Source organism: Jaculus jaculus, chromosome 19 (genome assembly GCF_020740685.1).
Source record: "Jaculus jaculus isolate mJacJac1 chromosome 19, mJacJac1.mat.Y.cur, whole genome shotgun sequence".
Lineage (NCBI taxonomy): Eukaryota > Metazoa > Chordata > Mammalia > Rodentia > Dipodidae > Jaculus > Jaculus jaculus.
The window spans coordinates 45,861,530-45,882,930 of NC_059120.1; the positions used below are offsets into that span (position 1 = coordinate 45,861,530).

The 21,401-nt window shown below is 38.4% G+C and overlaps 1 protein-coding gene across 1 annotated transcript in view; it reads right to left on the bottom strand.

The window, feature by feature from the left end:
- Ntng1 (netrin G1) overlaps positions 1-21,401 on the bottom strand; it is a 380,197-nt gene that overhangs the window by 55,633 nt on the left and 303,163 nt on the right. Inside the window, exons 6-8 of the mRNA XM_045137990.1 lie at positions 15,073-15,138; positions 12,564-12,623; positions 3,876-4,043 (exon numbers count right to left, since the gene is read on the bottom strand). Of these exons, the coding sequence (XP_044993925.1) occupies positions 3,876-4,043; positions 12,564-12,623; positions 15,073-15,138 (294 nt within the window). The remainder of the gene's footprint in view (positions 1-3,875; positions 4,044-12,563; positions 12,624-15,072; positions 15,139-21,401) is intronic.

Here is a 21,401-nt window from a genome sequence, read left to right on the forward strand (position 1 = left end):
AACATTTATAAGAATATCAATGATATATGTAGAGATAAAAAATAAAACTAAACTCTGGAATGTTCCCTCTTTTTTTTTTTTTTTGGCTGAGTTGTACTTAATGAACACATTTTTTTTTTTTTTGGTTTTTCGAGGTAGGGTCTCATTCTGGTCCAGGCTGACCTGAAATCCGACTGTAGTCTCAGGGTGGCCTTGAACTCACGGCAATCCTCCTACCTCTGCCTCCCGAGTGCTAGGATTAAAGGCGTGCGCCACCACGCCCGGCTGAACACATTTTTATTTTAAAATGGTTTCTTCTATTCTAATGTATTGTATAAGGGGGCTTTAAAAATATTTTAATGTGGTAATTTGGTTGTGGGTTCTCATGTTTGTCTGTACATCTGTATGCCTCCTATAAGTCTGTACTGAAGTTGTACCAAAACTGTAATATGTTCATTACTACTTAAAGTACATAAGTTGATAATAAATAACCAACACTTTGTAAGTCAGTTAGCAGAGGTTTATCTTGCCAGCATGAATTCACACACTGCTGTATTAGTCCACCACAATTAGTTAGTGTATGTTTTTGATGCAAAACAAAAAAATAAATAGCATAGCAAATAAACTATAGTGCATCTTATTGTTTTCCATGAGAAAAGGTGGGAAGGGTAATGTTATTCATTCATGAAAACAAATAAGAAAAAATATGGTTTTACCCTTTATTTGCTTGCATAAGAATCATTCAAAATTTCAAATATATCACTGAAGGAGCTGTATTTGATGGTAGATAGAGTAAGGGGAATGACCATGGAGGATTGCTTTGTGTTTCATGAAACTATGCAGAATACAACACAAGGCTATCTGATTGGAAAACAGCGTGAAACATGTCTGGTAGCTTTGTTAAAAAGTTGTAGTGCAGTTGATTTGTTGGTGTTAAAGTTGTCTTGAGTTTGTTGTGTTCTGTGTGAACCACCTCTGGTTTTCTGATCTTGAGTTTCAAGGTGAATTAAAACTAATGCCTCCTAACGCTGAGATGTGCTTAGCAGCACCGCGTTTCATCCTGATGCCGAGGCTGCTAACAGGATTCATTAACAGTGATTGCCAAGGTCGCGAGCCATGCATCCGCTAGCTTCCTGCTTGATGGTCAGGTTTACGTGAAACAGAAGCATTCAAGGCTGGCTTCTTCATGTCACTGTTGCGTCACCACAAGGTGATTACATGCGTCTTTGGAGACATGGCTGTGTTTGGAATGGTTTGAAAAATGGGAAAATTTGCCAGTTATGACAAAGTGACCATCACTGTGGCAACATGAGCTAGCCAGCTGCATCGTATATCTGCTATAATATAAAACAATGCAAGTGCTTTAGAACCTCAAGCTCCACAGAGAATCAAAGTTTATCGGAGAGATGAGCTGCCCCTCCCTCCTTACAGCCAGGATGGGGATTTTAATTGCCAATTGTAAAAGAACTGGCAAAGTGCCTACTTAAAAAAAAAAAAAAAAAAGTAATTTAGAGCTAGGCGTGGTCCCAGCACTTGGGAGGCAGAGATAGGAGGATTGCCATGAGTTCAAGGCCACCCTGAGAATACAGAGTGAATTCCAGATCAGCCTGAGCTAGAGTGAGACCCTACCTTGAAAAACCAAAAAAAAAAAAAAAAAAAAAAAAAGAGAAGATACAGATGAAACTCCAAAGTTTCCAGGATTAGAGCCTCACTGTGTGAAAATGAGTGAGGCAAATATCCATTCACTTTCACTAGTGCCTCACTGTGTGAAAATGAGTGAGGTAAATATCCATTTCCTTTCACTAGCTCTTTTAGACTAAATGACATTAAAATTAACTCTCTCAATTGCTTTTGGTGTATCCTTGCAAATTTAACATTCAATCTTTTCCTTGAATCTTTTCTAGCAAGGCCTATTTCCTTTGCTTTATTTAAGATAGTAAGAATGTGAAACATTGTTTTATATGCATCTTGCAAAAATGGTGGTTTATTCCCATGTTCCTGTTTATTTCACCTCTTCTGTTCTTTCATGACATGTATATACTTTTCACAAATGAAATTCCATGAAATATACTCTGCATTTAAAATTCAGATATCTACATGCCTTTATTAATATCTTCAGATCTCTGTAAACCAAGCATTATGAAGGTCATTGAACCGCTGCTCATGACTTCAGAATGGAATTACGGCTACCATCCAAAGAGCAGAGTAGGAGCAAAAGAATAATCTGACAAGCTGAGTTCTGCTAATCGTGTTACGGTGGCTAGGACAGCATTCAGTCTTTGAAGTCAGGATGCCCTTGCTGAGGCTGTACACTTTGGGTCAATTTGACTTATTTTCTTCAAGTACAAAAGAGGGAAAATGATTAGTGTAATACTTACCCTACTGTTTTATTAATGAGTATTAACTTTTTCCAAAATGCAAGTCAGTTCGCCATTGACCAAGTGTTTCCTATGCATTACATTCGATCCAGCTTAATCAGGAGGCTCAAATGACTTACCTAAGGCACTCAGCTATGAAATAGCAATTTGAGACTTGAACCCAGACCTCCAGCATCTAAGTCCAGTACTTTCTCCACTAATTCACAGACAACAAATTAGGAAGCACTTTGAAAAATAGAAAATATTGTAGACATAAACAGTGTTGTGCATACTTGGTTCAATTAAATTCAAAGAAACTATACAGCATTCTCTGTGACGGTTGTCAAGAACCTGTGTGATTCTGGCAACCCAGTCAGAACATAGTGATGTTAGAAACCCAGTTGGGATTTTATTTTAAATAAAAGAACCCCGGTCATTTCCCATATTATTTTATTCTACTTACTCTCAGTGTGAAAAGTCTATCTTTAACGTTGGTGACCTGCTTAGATAACTACTGGTGGGAAAACAGATACAGTATTTTCAAACATATGTATCTTTTTAGTGCAAGTTTTAGAATGAAATTCCATTTATTATTTATTTTCCTCCCAGTCCTTCTCCTTTCTTTGTTGTTCTTGTCATTTTGTTTTGAGACAGGATCTCATGATATAGCCGATACTGGCCTCGAACTTCTGATCCTCCTGCCGTTACCTTCCAAATGCTCAGATTACAGGCATGCACCACCAGGTTCAGATTCCTTTTGTAAAGACAAATTCTACTGTGGAAAAGGTAGGAAAATTTTTCTGAATAAGAAGGGTCCCTGGTCTCCCTGTCCCCACTATGAAAAGACCAGTAGTCATGGGGGGGATGTGCTCATGAGATGACCTCTAAGGACCCTGTATTGTAGGCATCACTCATCTTGAAAATGAAGAGAATTTGTCACTTGGAATAGTTTTGAAAAATTACTCTTCCTTTGGAGGACAATAGGAAAAAACTCAAACAAATGGAATTTCATTACTGTGACTAAAAAAGTCAGACAAACTTGTACATTTCCAATTACTAGCAGCATTCAGTTCTGAATGGCAATGTTTTTACTGCACCAATATCTGCAGTTCACCAATTATATGAAAGAGTTGATACCCTCAACATTTCATTTCTCATTAACTCTTATATTATTGTTTTTAATAGTAAAAGTTGAATATGTAATTTAAGGCAGTAAAATCAGGTAAAAAATACCAAGTTTTAGGAATATATATATATATATATATATATATATATATATATATATATATATATATATTTCTTGAGCATAAGTCATCAGATTATCATTTTTAAAGCAACAGCAGTACAAGGATTCAAAACATAGCCCCCAAGTATGGCTTCAACCAGGCAAAAAGTGAATGTCTACCACGGGAATATTTCTTCCATTAGGAATGTCAATTCTGGCCCAGGAGTGGTGCAAATCACTTGCCTCTTCACCCTGAGCAGCTCCCCATAGCTCACAAGGCACAGAACAAAAGCTGACGTTATAAGGGAACTGACCTATGCACACATTCTCATCGTCCAGCTGCGCGGAAGCGTTTCTGAAGAAGCCCAGCCTGCATAGTTCGCAGTGCTGCCCTCTAGTGTTGTGTTTACAGCTCACGCAAATGACTGTATTGAGCAGATCGATATAACTGCACCGATTGGAGTGGCCGAAGCATTCACAGTCTTGCAAGGAAGAACAGAAATGTATACAGAGTGTATACAGCCGCAGAGCAATAGCCCACTGCATGCTTGGGTGAAATGAGGGACGAAGAAGAGATGGTGGGATGGCACCACGTGTATATGGATCGACAAGATACCAGGCAACAGGTGGCAGAGACTGGCATGGGGGTATTGGCTGTTTCAAGCAGGATAGAAAGGTCAGACGAACACACGGCAGAAGATGGTTAGTTCTCGGCAGACAAGATGAGCAGAAGCATTTGCAGGTGTGCACCTTTGAAAATTTGGGAAGGCATGATTTCCATTGCTGCAAAAGTCTTAATTTTTGCACATGGAAAAAAAAATAATTATTGACTTTGCATAATTTCCTCCATTTCCTTTTATATTTTAAGCCATAAAAGGAGGGAAGGATGCACATGAGCAGCATGAACTTGGATCTGCTGCCATCCATGGCCTCTTTGTCTAACTAGTTTTAGCTTAGGATGTAGGCAAGGTTCCATAGACATCATGGCAAATTCAACTCTGCACTTTGTAAGTTTGATTTTTTTCCCTCCCAATGCTAAGAGGAGGAGGTAGCCTTCTTATGTCTTTATTTGGAGCCAAATTTGTTAGTGTGTGAGATAAACACACACAAACATGGGGAGATTATTCCTGTGTGTTGGGTGGGGGGGGGGAAGCTGCCTTAAGATCTCCTCTTTCAAGTTTCTAAGTCAGCTTCAAAATAGATTTGAGAGATATGATGCTCCAATTTTTTTCCCCATCTTCACTCTAAAGTGTTACAGATGCCTCTGAGGCTTTAGGAGTAATGTTGGAAAGACAAAAGGGAGAGAAAGAGAGAGGAAAAGGAAGAGGACAGGAGAAGTTGGGAGAAGTGGCCGGTGAATAGATTTCCTCTCTTGCATCTCGATCAAACCAAGACGTTGCTAATATAATTCAACTTTTAAAAATGAAATGATAATGACAATGCCCCTATTGGTAGAAATAAATATTAAATTAAACAGAAAAAAAAAGCCTACATGAGGGACGGAAATTAGGTGGAAATCAATTCCACTGTTTCAAAATATGGAGATAGGCCCTGCTCAACTTTTAAATGAAAGTAAACTATAATTCTACCAACTGTTTGTCTATAAAATCTCTTCTTACTTTTGTCTAGCTTCTATTTTGTCTAACCAGGAAGTCAAGCAGTTACTGTTTGGAATCAATCCATCCATTCATTCATCCATCCATTCAATATTTCATTGAGTTAGTCTATTATGTGCTAAGAACTAAGAACTATAAGAACTATGATTGGTGCTAATTTACTCTGTTGGTCTTTTAGCTTATATAAATCACTTAAGGATATAACATTTTAGTGATCAGAGTAAAAAGTGGGTATTATCAAATAAGGCAGAATAAGGATAGGTAACTAGCTTATATCTATCATTCATACACACACACACACACACACACACACACACACATATTCATTCCACCATTTATCCGAAAGTGTGTATTCATTTATCAACAACCAGAGTACACCATTAGGCTGCTGAGGATCATGGTCAAGGTCCTGATAGAAAGAAATCCAATTTGTCTAGAAGCAGAGAAGGATATTGGAGATGGTGGGGAGTAGAAGATACACATGATTAGTAGTCGGCAACTTGTGGAACCTAGTTGCTTAAAAGAGAAAAGAAGAAGAAGAAGGCAGGGGTTCTGAAGGCAAGTGGCTTCCTTTATCTGAGGTCAGTGGGTGGGGTCCCTGACGATAACAGGGAGGAGCCAGAGGGGAAAACAATGAACTGAGAGTAGAAGGCACCTCAGTGTAGGGAAGTATGCAAAAACCAACTCATCAGTTCAGGTGCTCCAAGTAAGAAACACCACCACCAAAGATTACCAAGTTAAGACATCTGAAGTTAATCCCCTAGGAAGATAGCAAGCGGTCACCCCAATCCACAATACCATCATTTCCATGATCACAACCTTCACGTATGTCTTGTTTGTAAATTAACTCATTAACTTGATAATTATGTAAGGAACCATAGCCAGCTAAACATACATTATCATATGTTTATTTCCAAAGATTTAAAGCCTTTCTTATACTAGGAGGTTGGCTGACAACAACTTAATTCTTTGAAGACTTCTAAGACTTTTCTGAGACATCTGTAAAGCTGTGTTCTCTGGAAATGATGTATTTGTGAACATAAAATAAGAAAAAAATAGTGATTTGGAAAACATTAGAACTTTATATAAGTGTAAGATATTTTAAATATAATTGACTACAATATTGTTTTCCAATGCCCTGTTTGTTTACCACTCTGTAGTATCTAGTCTTCCATTTCAGACACAGGGCCCAATAATGATCATTAATGACATAGCTTGAGTTGCATTTTCATATAAGGACCCTGAAGAGGTACTAATGGTTTAATAATTCTTTAATTCTCCAGCTTACTAACCTACCATGCCTTCCCTTCTTGTCTGGTGAAGTAGAGAATCTGTGGCCCATCCTTATAATCATTTCTTTTAAAATATTTTTTATTATTAACAAGATAGTTCATATGGATACATCATGTGTTGGTACCCTCTTTTCCTTTGTCCCTGCCCCCATTCCATTAGGGGATGCTCCTCAGTAGGTTTGCAGGTACTCTTCATGGGGTTGTAATTGTAGTTTATCTGTTGTAGAAGCAGCAGTCAGTTATTTGGGGGTGGGGGAGAGGGAATGACTCTGGGCAGGATGTCTCAACCTGTGGCTCTTACAATCTTTCTGTCACCTCTTCCACAAAATTCCCTGAGTCATGGCGGGTGGATTTTAAGCCTACTTCAGTGATGAGCTCTTAGGAGCCTCTGGACTTCTGCTTTTGCAGGTGTTGAGTATCATCAGGGTCTGTCTCCTGCACCCTGGTGCTTAATCATTTCTTTTTATATACACCATTATTCTCTTGCCCCTAATCATAGCCTCCTGGGAAAACCTGTTCTTGATAACATCAGTTCCCCCATTTTATGTGAAAATCCCAGCAGCTACACATGGCTGCAATTTCTTTTCCAATCATTTCGAAACATGCCCCACTTCAAGTTTATGCTCATTAGCCTCAGTGGGAACTTCAAGGTTACCTGGCAGTTCTTCATAAATCAGGGACTTCTGGACTACCTCTCTGTCTCCCGTAGTTCGTCTTTGCCCCTTGTTTTTATTGCTTTCAAAATTTCTTTTGCTTTTGGTTCTCAAGATTTAGCCCTTGAACTTCTTTATTCTTTAGGTTCACTCTCAATATTTTTTTTATTATCAAGCTTCATGATTTGAAAAAAATATATATATAGACAATATCAAAAGAGTAATTTCTTTTTTTTTAAATTTTATTTATTTATTTGAGAGCGACAGACACAGAGAGAAAGACAGATAGAGGGAGAGAGAGAGAATGGGCGCGCCAGGGCTTCCAGCCTCTGCAAACGAACTCCAGACGCGTGCGCCCCCTTGTGCATCTGGCTAACGTGGGACCTGGGGAACCGAGCCTCAAACCGGGGTCCTTAGGCTTCACAGGCAAGCGCTTAACCGCTACGCCATCTCTCCAGCCCAAAAGAGTAATTTCTAATTAGACAAATTCCCTCATTAGTGAGACTGCATTCAGACTCACATCTTGCACTGCTTTCTTAGCATCTCTATTTCTCCATTTAATTATCCTGTGGTGGTTTCCATGTGAAATATCCCCCCATAGTCTCATGTGTTTTTGATTAAGCCTCATACTTAATCCCAGCTGGTGGAACCTTTGGGAAGTAGACCCTTAGAGCCTAGGGGCTTGAGTTTGGACTTTATAGCCCAGACCACTTGACAGAACTCAGTTCATGCTTTCTGCTTCCTTTAAGCTGATTTGATAAGATGTGATGCCCTAGCTGACTTCTCTGCCCTGCTTCTCCTGCCATGGTGAAACTTACCCTTAAAACTATAAGCCAAACTAAACCCTTTCCCTTCTATAAGCTGCTTCTTGTTGTGTGTTTCATTTCAGGAACTAGAAGGTAACTGCCGTACACCTCATTTTGAACATGTTCAAAACTGAGCTCCTGGATCCCGCTCCTAACCTTGCTGCTTAACAGACAGTTCCATCTCAAGAACTGACTTCATTTCTCCATTTGCTTAGATCAAAAGCCTGGAATTGTTGATGTATTTATTTTCCCATTCCCTACAACATTAATAGACCCTCTTGGCTACGTCTGCTTGGTAAACATGTGTCCAGTCTGAGCACCTCTTTCCATCTCCAGCATCTCACCTTTAATGGAACATCAACTGATCCTTTCTGAATTATTGCCATTTTCCTCAAACTTTCCTGGCTCTCTCCTGTTGGATAATCTCATCATTCAAAACTAATGATGCCATGACACCTTACTGCTCACATTATTTTATTTTTATTTATTTATTTGAGAGAGAGAGACAGAGAGGCAGATAGAGAGAGAGAGAGAGAGAGAGAGAGAGAGAGAGAGAGAGAAAGAGAGAGAGAGAGAGAGAGAGGGAAAATAGGATCATGCCAGGGTCTCCAATCACTGCAAACAAACTCCAGATGCATGCACCACCAAGTGCATATGGCTCATGTGGGTTCTGGGAAACCGGATCTGGGTCCTTAGGCTGTGCAGGCAAGTGCCTTGACTGCTAAGCTATCCCTCCTACCCCTGCTCATGGTCTTAATGGCTCCTCATTTCATTCAGTAAAAAAAGAAGGTTATTCCCAAATGCTCTGGCTTTGGCTTTTCTGGGGCAACTTGTTCTCATTCTCTTCCTGCCTTGCTATACACCCTTCTTTCTTTTTCCTCAAACATGCTGAGCTCTTCTCTGGGCCTTCACACTTGCTGACAGCTCCATTAGGCATGCTTTTTTTGTTCCAGACATCCCTTTAGAAATTATTTAGCACTTGCTTCTTCTCTTCATGTTTTAGGTCTTGGATGAAAAAAACAAAACAAACAAAAACCAAAAAAAAAAAAAAACCAAAAAACCAAAAAACAAACAACTCTGTTCACACTATCTAAACTAACAGTCCTCCAACCTGAACATCCTAATCTTAGAGTTTCTTATTCTGTTTAATGTTTTTCATAGATCTTATAACATGTGAAAAGGGGAAAAGTTCCTCCTATGCTGTGATGGTAAATACACAAGTGAAGACAGTTTCTGTTTTGTTCACAGCTTTAACCACAGAATGTAAATCTATGCCTGGCATATAGTAATCACTCCAAAATGCTGTTGAATGAATGAATAAATGAATGAATGATAATCCTCAGACACCCTGCTTTGGGAGGTAGAGGAAGATTCAGAGGAAAGTTATATTTAAGTTCATCTTCCATCATTCAAATCTCCCAGAGAATTTGGCTATATCCTATACCTTAAAGATTTTAGAAAAACAACAGCCACAGAACAATATGTAACTGAGTAAGTGAATATATTAGCCGAGAATTGATCAGACATCAAAGCACATATCAGTTTAGGCAGAAGAAAAAAAAAACAGATTTCTGAAAAATCTCTGTGGTAACAAAGTTTTTAATTTCAGATCATATTGGTGTGTGTGCGTGCATGCGTGCGCGTGTGTGTATGTGTGTGTGTGTGTAAACAAAGAAACAAGATCTCTAAACTGCAGGGTAAACACTGGCAGCGTCTATTATCCAAGACTACCCTGCACCAGGCACCCTGTGCCAGGAGACAGGGTAAACAGGCTCATAACTATGATTGACATTCAGGGCCAAATGCTGTGTTGGATCAATCTACTCTATGTCTCACAGGAAATTCTGAAGCATTATTAGCCTTTGAAACACTCTGACTGCTATAGACTAATGGTCTAGTGGCAAGATATATATATATATACTATATATATATATACATATATATATATATCAATATCACTTATGATTACAAGGTATTAGTAATGGTTAGTCAAGAGCAATAAAGGGTAGAGATGGTTTAGAAGGAAAGGAGTTTACAGGTGCCTTTCTTGATCAGCAAAGACCCATACTTCTCTGAGGTTTTCAAGGTGCCTTCTGATTAGCACTGGTCTGGGAAGACCCGGAACAGCAGGAGTTCCAAGAAAAGAAAGTATGGATAGTAGGACAATGGAAGAAAAGGAAGATCATAAGAAGAGGGGATTGGATCTCCTTTCTGTGTCTTCCTTCTCACTGTTCTCCTGTTGCTCACACTTACATAATATTACATTGTCAATGAGAGTATGACAAAAATTACACTGGGTATGTCATACACATTTTTTTTTCCCCAAATGAAGAAAGCTTTTTCAAATCCATAGCTGATGAAAATTCACTGTAGCCATTCAAAGGGAAAGACTTAGGAAAGGCACTTTAGATAGATGGTAAAGGAGCCAAAAGTGTGTGAGGTATCTTTCTTTACTGCATTAATGGAATAACACTTCCACTGTAACCTCTCCTAGATATGGCAGCGAGGCGATGCTCGTGTTCTCTTGGTCCTTACCCTGCTCCACACTGCCTTACATCCTTACTCAGCTACTGTACATCTTCTACACATATTAATTCTAATGACAAATTGTCTTCATTAAGTGGTTTCTTCCTGCCTCTGGGCTGTGCTTGGACCTCATTAGTGCTCTGGCCTCATGAAATGAGAGAGTCAGTGAGGAAGCCTCTAACTCTAGGTCAAGCAGCCTTGTGTATTCTGGATAAATGTGAAGGACTTTATAGACTCCCATTACCTCCTTTCTCCTTCACCTCTCTGACTCCATTCCATAGAATTTCCCACCATGGAGGAGGAATGGCTTTTTTTTTTTTTTAAATTATTTATTTATTTATTTGAGAGCAACAGACACAGAGAGAAAGACAGATAGAGGGAGAGAGAGAGAGAATGGGCGCGCCAGGGCTTCCAGCCTCTGCAAACGAACTCCAGACGCGTGCGCCCCCTTGTGCATCTGGTTAACGTGGGACCTGGGGAACCCAGCCTCGAACCGGGGTCCTTGGGCTTCACAGGCAAGCGCTTAACCGCTAAGCCATCTCTCCAGCCCAGGAATGGCTTTTTACAGTAGTGTGATGACTGCCACGCCATCCCCCTCATGCTCAAGTCTGCTGCTACCCCTCTGAACCTGTTCTTCTACCTTATTTCCCCAAATATCCATCCCAGTAGCATTCCCCTCCAGAAGGCACCTTCATTATTTCTTAATTCAGAGCACATAGTGAGGCATGAAGACATGGGTAATACTACCACAGTGGTGATGTGAATGTCAAGTATCCTCTGCAGCGTTTATGATTAAGCCCCCAGACTCAATCCGTAGCTGGTAGAGCATTTGGGAGATGGAGCCTTGCTGGTGGAGGTATGTCGCTGGGGCAGACCTTGCGGTTTATCAGTCCAGCACTCTGGGTGTTCAGAACTAGCTCACTCTTTCTGCTGCCTCCCAGCTGATGTGACAAGACGTGACACCCACTCTTTGCTCTGCTGTGAGATCCCTGCTGTTATGAAACCTCCCCTTGAGACCATAAGCCTGAAATAAACCCTTTCCTCCAGTGCTTTGTCCCAGCAACAAGAAGCTGACTGTGACAACTAGCGACCTTTTGCCCATCTCCCAACCAGTTTCTTCCTCTCCTTTGTGTGCCACAGAAGCAAATTCAACACTTGCAAAAATCAGGAAAATGACTAAATTCTATAAGAAAGAAGAAAGATGTTATGGTCATTTTCACTATGTGGATCAAAGTAAGTTCAGATTTAATGAAGACATTTTTAATGAAAAAGACAAAAGAACACATCACCCAAAACCAACAACAACAACAAAAAAAGAAAGAAAGCAAGAAATGAAGGAAGGAAGGAAAGAAAAGAAAGAAGACGTGTCCAACAGTGAGGAGTGAAGAGTGGAAAACAAGACACACCTGTTACAAGGACACTTAAAGGAATCGGTGAAATAAAAATAGCTTCTTAATGTTTCCTGAAAAATCTTCATTCTGTAAATGACAGATGCTAGCTGCAATGGGCCATTTGTGAGTCATGGATGAGAGACTGTTCATTTTCATTTAAAGAAAGTAACACACGACTATTATTTTAAGGTCATAATTGGCACTTAAATCCAGAGCAGATTTTCATGGGTATTTTTTTTCAAGTTCATTCAAAACGATATTTGGAGCTATAAACTCCAAGATGTTTCCTTTGATGCAAAGTGAAATGGGCACTATAGATGGAACCTGCCCTCCTGGGCTTCACGAAGGGCATCTCTGAGACTCAGTGCCATGGTTTCCTTCTCGGTGCACGTGAGCATTAATAGTACTGCTCTCATATTCATGGTCTGGCCAGTAGCCTAAGCTATCATGATCCTTCTTCAAGCATTAATCTTTCTGAAAGCAAATTTTGCAGCATCTTTCATTGTAGCCAAAATCCTGAGTGAAGCTTTTTTTTTTTTTTTTTTTTTTTTTCCTTACGGATGACATTCTTACTACTGGTTGATGCATTGGCTGGTATGTCAACATGCCTCACCAATAAGCTGATGGGTACACTTCACAGATATTCCAGATTCATACAGTGCAATGCTTCACAACACATAACACCATGGGATCACTGTATGAATCCAAGAATTCCTACCTCGCTTGTGGTTTGCAACTTGAACAGAAGAAACTGTTGGCAAAGCTAATTTGGGAGCAACTGCATAGGTTTAAAAGAATGAACAGTAAATTAGACACAGTGAAACTTTCCAACTATAATTAATACCTTATTACCCATCCCACTCCACAGGTAGCCCTAAATGACATAACTATTTGTATTTGCTCTTCCTGGGAGTTAATTTCAAATACAAAGGACAGCTTCCATTTTACTGCAAAGGGTTCAACAGTGTAAAGTCATAAGGTTCATAACTTTTATTTTCAGAGACAAAGGAAATACCATATAAGCCAAGAATCCAGTTAAGCAAAGTTTTCCCTTATAATAACATTGACAATAGGATCCCTGAATGTTCCTGATTTAAAGTACCAGTTGTATACTTTTGAGGTAATTAGCCTTACCATTGACTCTGTGACTCCGTTACTATTTGTCACCATAAACTGTCTGATTGTGAGGCAGCGAGACCATTTTTGTTGAATGGATTAAGACATTACAGCACATAGTCACAATGGTAAATTGTTCAGCAGCATTTGATCTCAGAGTCATTTTAGACACATGGCCCTTGGGAAAAAAAAAAATGGTGCTTTTCTGTGTCTGTTACCTTGGTAATGATATCAGTTTCTTAATGACAGTGGTTTTTGTTTTCTCTCTAAGTTTGCCTGCCATTTTCACAAGCAGAAAAGCTGCTTGTGAAAATAGGAAGAAACAGAATGGAATATAAAGTTCTTTGCAGTCATTGACAAGTTAAATTATGGTTCCACAGACCAGGTCTCTGCTAGAAACCATTCACTGCAATTTCAAGTTCAAGCACTTTATTCAACTGTGCCACTTTTTTTAAAAAAAAGATTCATTTGAGCTCATTATCCACATTCCCAAAAAGTGAAATTGGCATTCCCTCGTGATATCTCGAAAGCTTTTTGTCCCATGACACTCGCAGAAAACATGGCAAAATAATTAAATAGGGGTCTATTTCAGGTTTGGAACAATGCATAATCTCATTCAACTGGAAATCCACTGTGGAGATGTGCTAAATCTTAGATCCTCTCTTGCATAAGTCGTTGAACTGTGAAACTCAATGGGTAACACTGAGCATCATTTCACCAAGGAACTATTGCTGAAATTGCCAGGGAATTAAGCCACTGTACCTCTTCTGAATCCTCACCGAATTATACTAATAGGGGACAGCTTGATCTGTATTTCCTTTTCCACATATGTATGTAGAAAGTTGAAGCAATTTATCCAGAGCAGATGATTAAGATCATTCCATTTGCTAGTAATGTATGTATCTAGGACAGCCTCCATTTCATCACTCTGATACAGGAGCGAAAAGGCAGTCCTTCCAATGTGACTCCTCAACAAAGGGCTAATATGTTTTGTTTTGCTTAGCAGCTATTTCCTGATTCCTCTTTTTGCTCATTTCCTCCTCCATCTGTATTCATTAGAGTTTAAAAAGAACATCCTGGCAATAACTAAGGGAGGTAGAAGTCAGAGATGAGTCTTGCATATTTTTCATTTTTGGAGAACAAGGCAGAAGAATACAGTTTTATATTAAGATAAACTCCTATTTGTATTAAAAAGTACACGCACATATAGCTTAGATGTTAATGTGACTTCAGCATTACCCTGAAGCTCATGACATTTATTGTCCATTTTCAAAAATTCTATTTTTTCCTGTATAATCAGACTACTGTTTTTGTACTCTTTCCTTACCTTCTCCTGCCCTTTCCTTATTTACTTCCTTTCCTTCCTTTCCTTTCCTTTTCTTTTCCCTCTCCTTTCCTTTTTCCTCTTCTCTCCTCTTCCTTCCCCCCTCCCTCCCTTCCTCCCTCCCTCCCTCCCTCCCTCCCTCCCTCCCTCCCTCCCTCTCTCCCTTCCTTCTTTCCTTCCTCTCTTCCTTGCTTCTGTCCACTAGAAGTCAGGCAATAATTACTGCTGTGAGGACAGACAGAAGGCAGGTTGCTGCTTTTCATGCTGGTAGATATGAATGTTCATTGACAAACAGCAAAAAGGAGAACGTCCAAGCAAAGAAAATTCACTGTGATCTCTCTCTCTCTCTTTGTGAGAGAGAGTGCAGATCTATTGGGTGTCTTAATTTTGCCTTTATCTACTTACCCAGACCCTCAATACAACTAAGGTATCAGTGGCTTTACTTAGGCAAAGTGAATGGGAAGGAAAGGAAGGAGGCTGCAGTACTCATAGGCCTTTAAGATTTATACCATGCTGTGATGACACCTTTAGGCGTCTCTTGGGACTGACTAGCAGTCAGTGTAAATTTGTCAAAGGCTTATGGCTTCTATACCATCTCATTTTTCTTTCTTCTTTGACTATAATTTTTCTGGGATGATCTTCATATTAGAAAAACGTCTGAATTATGATTATTTCAGAGTTAAGGTGTTCATGATAATGTTCTATTTAGTGTTTAAATAATACATAGGATCTTTCCCCAAACATGGGAGTTTTTGATTAGATCAGTAGGAATTTTAGATGCTCCTACCTTGTTTTGGGTTAGAAACCTCAAGGGAAGAAATATTCGGCCATATCCTATTAAACTTTGGAGGATCTGCATGCATCAGGAAAAATTAGGGAATGTTATTTTCAGCTATCATTTCATTTGGTCTAAACAAAATAAATAATCTGGACAAAGACACAAACCATGACATCTGAATTTCAACTTGACTATGATGCACTTAAACAAAACACAATGTCCACACCAAACAAGAATGAGCAATTGATGATTCCCAAGACATTGAATGCGCATTGTATACATAGCCCCTTCCTTATCAAAGCTATGCATTTTCTTTTGAAATAAGGTAGAGTGTTCTTACACAAATAACCAAATAGCTTCAGCAACCCAAACCAATATAGCAAGCTTGTGCCTGAAGCTTGAAGATAAGGCAAAGGAAATAATTTCTCACTTGAAGAGTCCACTCGACTCAATTTTTGTTTACAGACATGAGGTAACTGCATTGGTCTTTCATGGGCGCGTCTCTGTGGTGTGTTTTAAGTGTGAGCCATTGTCTCTGAAAGGAGGTGGATCTGTTTTCCTAGTCTTATATATGCAATATCTCAGACGGAGAAAAAGGGGTTACTGGAGGCTCTTTCGGAGGTTCTTCCACTCATATCTAAAGTTTGTAAGTGTGGCTACGAGGTTTTCACAATGTGTTTTCTTCAAAATAAATTTCTAAAGTGACTGGTTACAACTCATAAAGCATTTAAAACATCGTTGAAAAATTATTGTTATTTCTATTTTCACCTGACCAATTAAAACAAAAGGGGAAAAAAGTATGGAAGGTAAGAGACCACCAAGAAGGTTCAATACTTGAAGTCTGAAACTAGTTTTTCTGAGGTGCAAAGACCATGACTAGAAAAATGACTATTTCATGACTCAAATCCTATCATTCATCAAGTCCTGCTCAACATGACATCTTTGTGTCATCTGCCAGGACCACCCAGTCCACCAGGACAGCGTGACTCTGCCCTGCCACAACACGTGACACCAAGTGCTGCTGACTTCTCACTGCTAGTGTGGATGGGCACTGAGTTGCAATATTGCTGGGTCAAATTTCACAAGTCTATTTTTTGTCCCCCTAATTAGATTGGCTGTCTTTGAAGAAACAAAAGCCTTTTGATAATTGAAAAATTGATATCGAATGGCTGGGCTTACTGTAAACAGATACTACCCGGTTGTTTTCCCCATCGTCAGACGGCAGTGGATAACCCATGGAACTTTCACTGTAAATCTCATTGTAGAATATTGGTGAGAAAAGTCATACAGGTCTATTGCCCTGCAGTGTTCTGTTCTCATGCATTTACATGCAAAGGCAAAGGGAGACTTAGTATTGAGACTGCCATACCTATGCAAGTTGATGAGGAGATTAAGAGAGTCGTGTTCTTCTGAATTTGTATCTGGGCATTATTAACTCACTAAGCACTTGGTAACATGTATAGGCAAAATATCCAGGTGATTGCTGGGATGTAGCTTCTCACTTAACCATTTTTGACAATGGGCAGATAAGGGATTAATAGAAAAAGACTAATTGATCAGCTCATGATTACCTTTGGAAAATTGTACTTTTACATTGTGGAAGAATTGTTATTTAGAATCTTTCAAATCACTGGGATGGTTTTATTTATTTATATTATATTATTATAATATTATATTTAATGGAAGTATATTATTCATATGATATTATTATATTATATTAGCACCAAATTAAGACAGTCTTGGTCTGCTGAAATAGTTCTTTTTTTCTGTTACATGTGGCAAATAGAGTTTATGAGTGAGGGTGGTGCTTGCAAGTTTTAAGCATTTATTGACCTTTTCTTGATGGAATATACATATTGATAATCACTGTATATCATCTGTTAGTAAGCTTTGTCAAGAAATTTAAGCAATTTTGCCAGGCATGATGGTGCATGCCTGAAATTCTCCCCTTGGGAGTTTCAGTCAGTAGGATTACTGTGAGTTCCAAGATAGCCTGATTTCATAATGATTTCAGGCCAGCCTGAGTTACAGAGTAAGAGCCAGCCTTAAAAAATGAAAAAAAAATTAAGTAATTTTGTAATAATTTAGAAATGAATTCTAGACATTAACTCCATAAATTAAACTTTATTTTCTATCCCACTAAATTAAATATTCATTCACTCCTATACTTTACCTCTTTTCTTTTTAAAAAATATTTTATATATTTGTGTGTGTGTGTGTGTGTGAGAGAGAGAGAGAGAGAGAGAGAGAGAGAGAGAGAGAGAGAGAGAGAGAGAGAGAGAGAGAGAGAGAATGGTCATATCAGGGCCTCTAGCATGCTGCAAAGCTTCAGAAACATGTGTCACCTTGTGTAGCTGGCTTACATAGGTCCTGGGGAATTGAACCTGGGTTCTTAGGATTCACAGGCAAGCACCTTTACTAAGCCATCTTTCCACCCCTTTAGTTCCTTCCTTGTTGATTTATGATTTCTTTCGTACTCTGAAGTTGTAGTTTAGTGTTGTTATTTTATAACTGAAACAAATTAACGCCATTTGACTTTTTAAATTTCAATACTACTTGAGCTCTATGGTATTCTCAAAGTGGGCTCTCCGTTTACAATGTATGCTCTACCTGGAGAGTCATTTTTTTCTGTACTGTGTACTGTAGTTAACCTAGTTTCTTAAGCAGGGGTTGTTTTTTGCCTGTGAATATCATTAGACTTTTCTTTTTCTGAGCAATTTTCATTTGGTAGGATGCCTTGTCTTCCTGAACTAGTAAAACACAGAGCCACCAGTAGCTAGTATATAGAAATACTGATCTGACCCATAATTATATCCAGTGGGACAAATACTATGTTAGATATTTTTCTTGGGAGAAAAATGTCGCTAGACATGAATATTAATCTGTGCAGCTTTCAAACTATTATAGAAGGTTACAGTCTTTTCATATATGTGTTAAAATTTGGCCAGAAAGAGATGTTAACTTAAATTTACAATTATTGGTTTTATAATTGCAAGATTAACTAAGAAAATATCTTAATATTAGCTCTTTAGTTCTTTTGTTACTTTTAAGATTCTGGCATGAAATTCATAGTCAATAAATACTAACAAATATTTAATTCCCAGAAGTAAGTTAGGCACATTGGAGGCTATATTGATAGAAAAATTGATACATATTCTATCATATCATATCCAAATTCAGTGATATTCTTTGCATAACATGAAGCCTTTTGAGAATTCTTAGCCATTGGGCAACTTGCTTTGCGTAGTTAAGTACTGAAAATATGAAAAATATAATACGTCAAAGATATTTATATTTTTCCTTTGGGTGAACTGTTCCAAATTTATTCATTTCATTTCCTTCACAAATCAACTAGGGAAATTTTCTGGGTCTCACAGTGGTGCTTTGTTACAAAGCAAATGGCAGTGAGAGTCAGGAGATGAGGAGTCTGGTCTCAGTTCTACCCTTTAGGAGTTGGTAATTCCTCTGAACCACATTCTCCTTATTTGTTAGATAAAGATGCTGGAGAACAGACAAATTCTACCACTCTAGTGGCTCCTTCAGGGTTTAGCTGTATGGCACTAAAGTTCATGCCAGCAAGAAGCCTGTCAGGATGATGTGCTGGCCTTGTGGAGACTCTGGAGTAACAGAAAGGCTTCCCTGGGTGAAGAGAAGCCTTGCTGCATCCATAGTTGTGGACGCTTCACTCATCACAGTGAACCCTCATTGGAGCTGAGAAGGCGCTGTCAAGGGCAGGCCACTATTATGTCAGCCATTCAGGCAGGGCAGTCTAGGGATTATCCCTCCTTTAGGATGCTGCGCCAGCCCCCCACATGGAATGAGGCTATCTTGATGATTGCTTTGACTGGACTTCAGAGATTTCTTATATAAAGAGCAGGGAGAACCGTCTACTCCATAAGTTCCCTCTTGAATGAAAAGCAAAATAGGCATAAGGCCCACAGTGGCTGGCTATTGTCCCATTGTTCTTTTAAAGTTTTGAATTATATCCTATAAGAAAAGCAGGAAAATATCTACTTAGCGGAAAAGTATAAGAAAGCAGTGCTCAGGTGGGGACCGTAATTCTACCTCTTGGCAAATTCCTTAATTTCTCTGAACCAAAGTTTCTCATTGGTAAATTGGTATAATAACTTGATATGAAAATGGAATGGCAAAATGTTGATTCAAGATTTGTTCAACATTGTAATTTGGGCCATTCAATCAATGTTAACTCCTATTTGATTGTGGTTACTTATAATAAAAAAAACAGATTCCTGTAGTATAAACAGTTCTTACTGACCTGAAGTAGAGAAAATAGTGTTCTCCATTTTTTTTTTTTTTTGCAATCTTAATTGTTCCCAAAGCAAGTGATACTTATACAGAGGGAAGCTCACAGACAGTGCACCTTATCTAAGGTACCATCCAGTTCTCGAGACTCCATTAATTATGAAAATAATTAATACTAAAGTTCAGAAAGAAATATAAGTTATCTTCAATACTATGAGAAATATCTGATTTTGAAGCCTTAGCAGTATAAGAATGTTAATTTCTAAGTATTTTCAGTTTAGAAACAAACTAGCTTCGAACATGATTCAAATGTGTATTTGTTTTTGAATTCTTTTTATTTGCTAAGAACTCCTCAGAAAATTGTTAAGTAACAATTCAGTTGTGGCACCTGAAATCCTTTCACATAATCACAAAAATTGAGATTCTCATTATAAAAATGAAAACTTTGGGAAAGGATTTTTCCCCCTGTGCTGTGCCCCAAAGAAAGAGTTCTGTGCTAAGTTGAAGAGCCTGTGCTAGAATTGTTCAACCTGACTATCTAGTTTCTATGTCATAGGGAACCAAGCTGAAAGGCAAGATTGAAGCAGAAAGCTAAAGACATTTTATTTCTATCAAGAAACTTTTACAGGTAGGATTGTTTTAGAATATTGTCATATGGGCCATCTGTAAGCATACAGAGTAAGTAGATTTCAATTCAATTTGTTAACAGCCTTTAAGGCCAAAGTGAACTGTTTCCATACTTCTCCATCAAATAGAAAATTTACTTTTTTTTTTCCTAGAAAACCCTAATTAAATAAATGAGAGGGTTCATTCTAATGTCATGGTGGAAAATAAAGAGGACTGATAATCCAAACCAGAAATTAGAATTCTATCTTTATTGCCATCTGAATGCTTTAGACAATTCATTTAAGCCTTGTTGGTTTTCTTTCTAAAAATGAAATTAGATGAGTATCTCTTTAAGTTCCCCAACAACACTGATGTGGACATAATATTTTGATTTTAAAATCTCATCATGATGTGAAAAGCCACTGACAAGAGGATGTTAGTGGACCTTCACTAAATATTCTCCTCCAAAAGAATATGGGGAAAAATTGGGTGGAAATCACACTGTCATGTCCCTATGGGTTAATATATTGGTGATATTAGTCTTCTGGGAATCTTGGGATATGATTATTGATATCTCTATAAAGAAATTTACAGAAAACTCTGAAGCTTTACTGGAGAAATATCCAGAGCCTTGGAGGTGATCTTACCACCTTCACAGCTACTTTCAGAGATGCAACGCCACTGAGCTGGGGGGAAGTTGGGTGATGGTGGTAGGTCTCTCCTTAAGATGGCACAGACAATTTTATTCTCTACAAGCAGCTCTTGAGAGTTGTTCTCACAGAATATGCTTAAGCACGTATCACAATTGGCATAGCTAACTTCATGAACTGTTTCATATTGTATACCATCTCTAACACTTATATACTTCCCTTATTCCTCAGAACTGTTTGTTGGCTTGCTTGTGGATAGAAGGAGGACATGTTTTGATGGAGAAATGATCCACAGTCCCTCATCTCATATTCTCAGTCACCATTCTTATAAATTCTGTCATCAATACAGTGAGGTACCACAAAATGATCTGTTTCTATCAGAAGTCTTTGGTTCCTTAAGCCTAAGTGTGGAAGTGTAATGTTTAGTTGGTCAGCTTTCCATTGGGAGCTCCAAGAAGACTTCAATTAACCTTGGAATGGATTAATACAGGTCAGAAATTCATTTAACATATTTGTGAACTTTCAATATATCTTTTAGAAATCTTGAGTTTATCTACTCTACAAAGATAACCAGCTAAAGCAGATATTTTAGCTCACACTTAAAAAAAAGTGGATTGATAATCTTAGTTTGCCTATGAAAAGAAAGGGTCAATGTTCTTCAGATGGACAAGTTTAGCCAACAAAGATTGGTAAAGCTCTCTTTTTATTTTGTTATTATTTATTTATTTTATTTTATTTTCATTTTTTTCTTTTGGCTTAGGAGATTCTTCCCCCCTCCCTCCCTGGAATGTTTGATTTATTCTTCGAGATTCAAGAGGC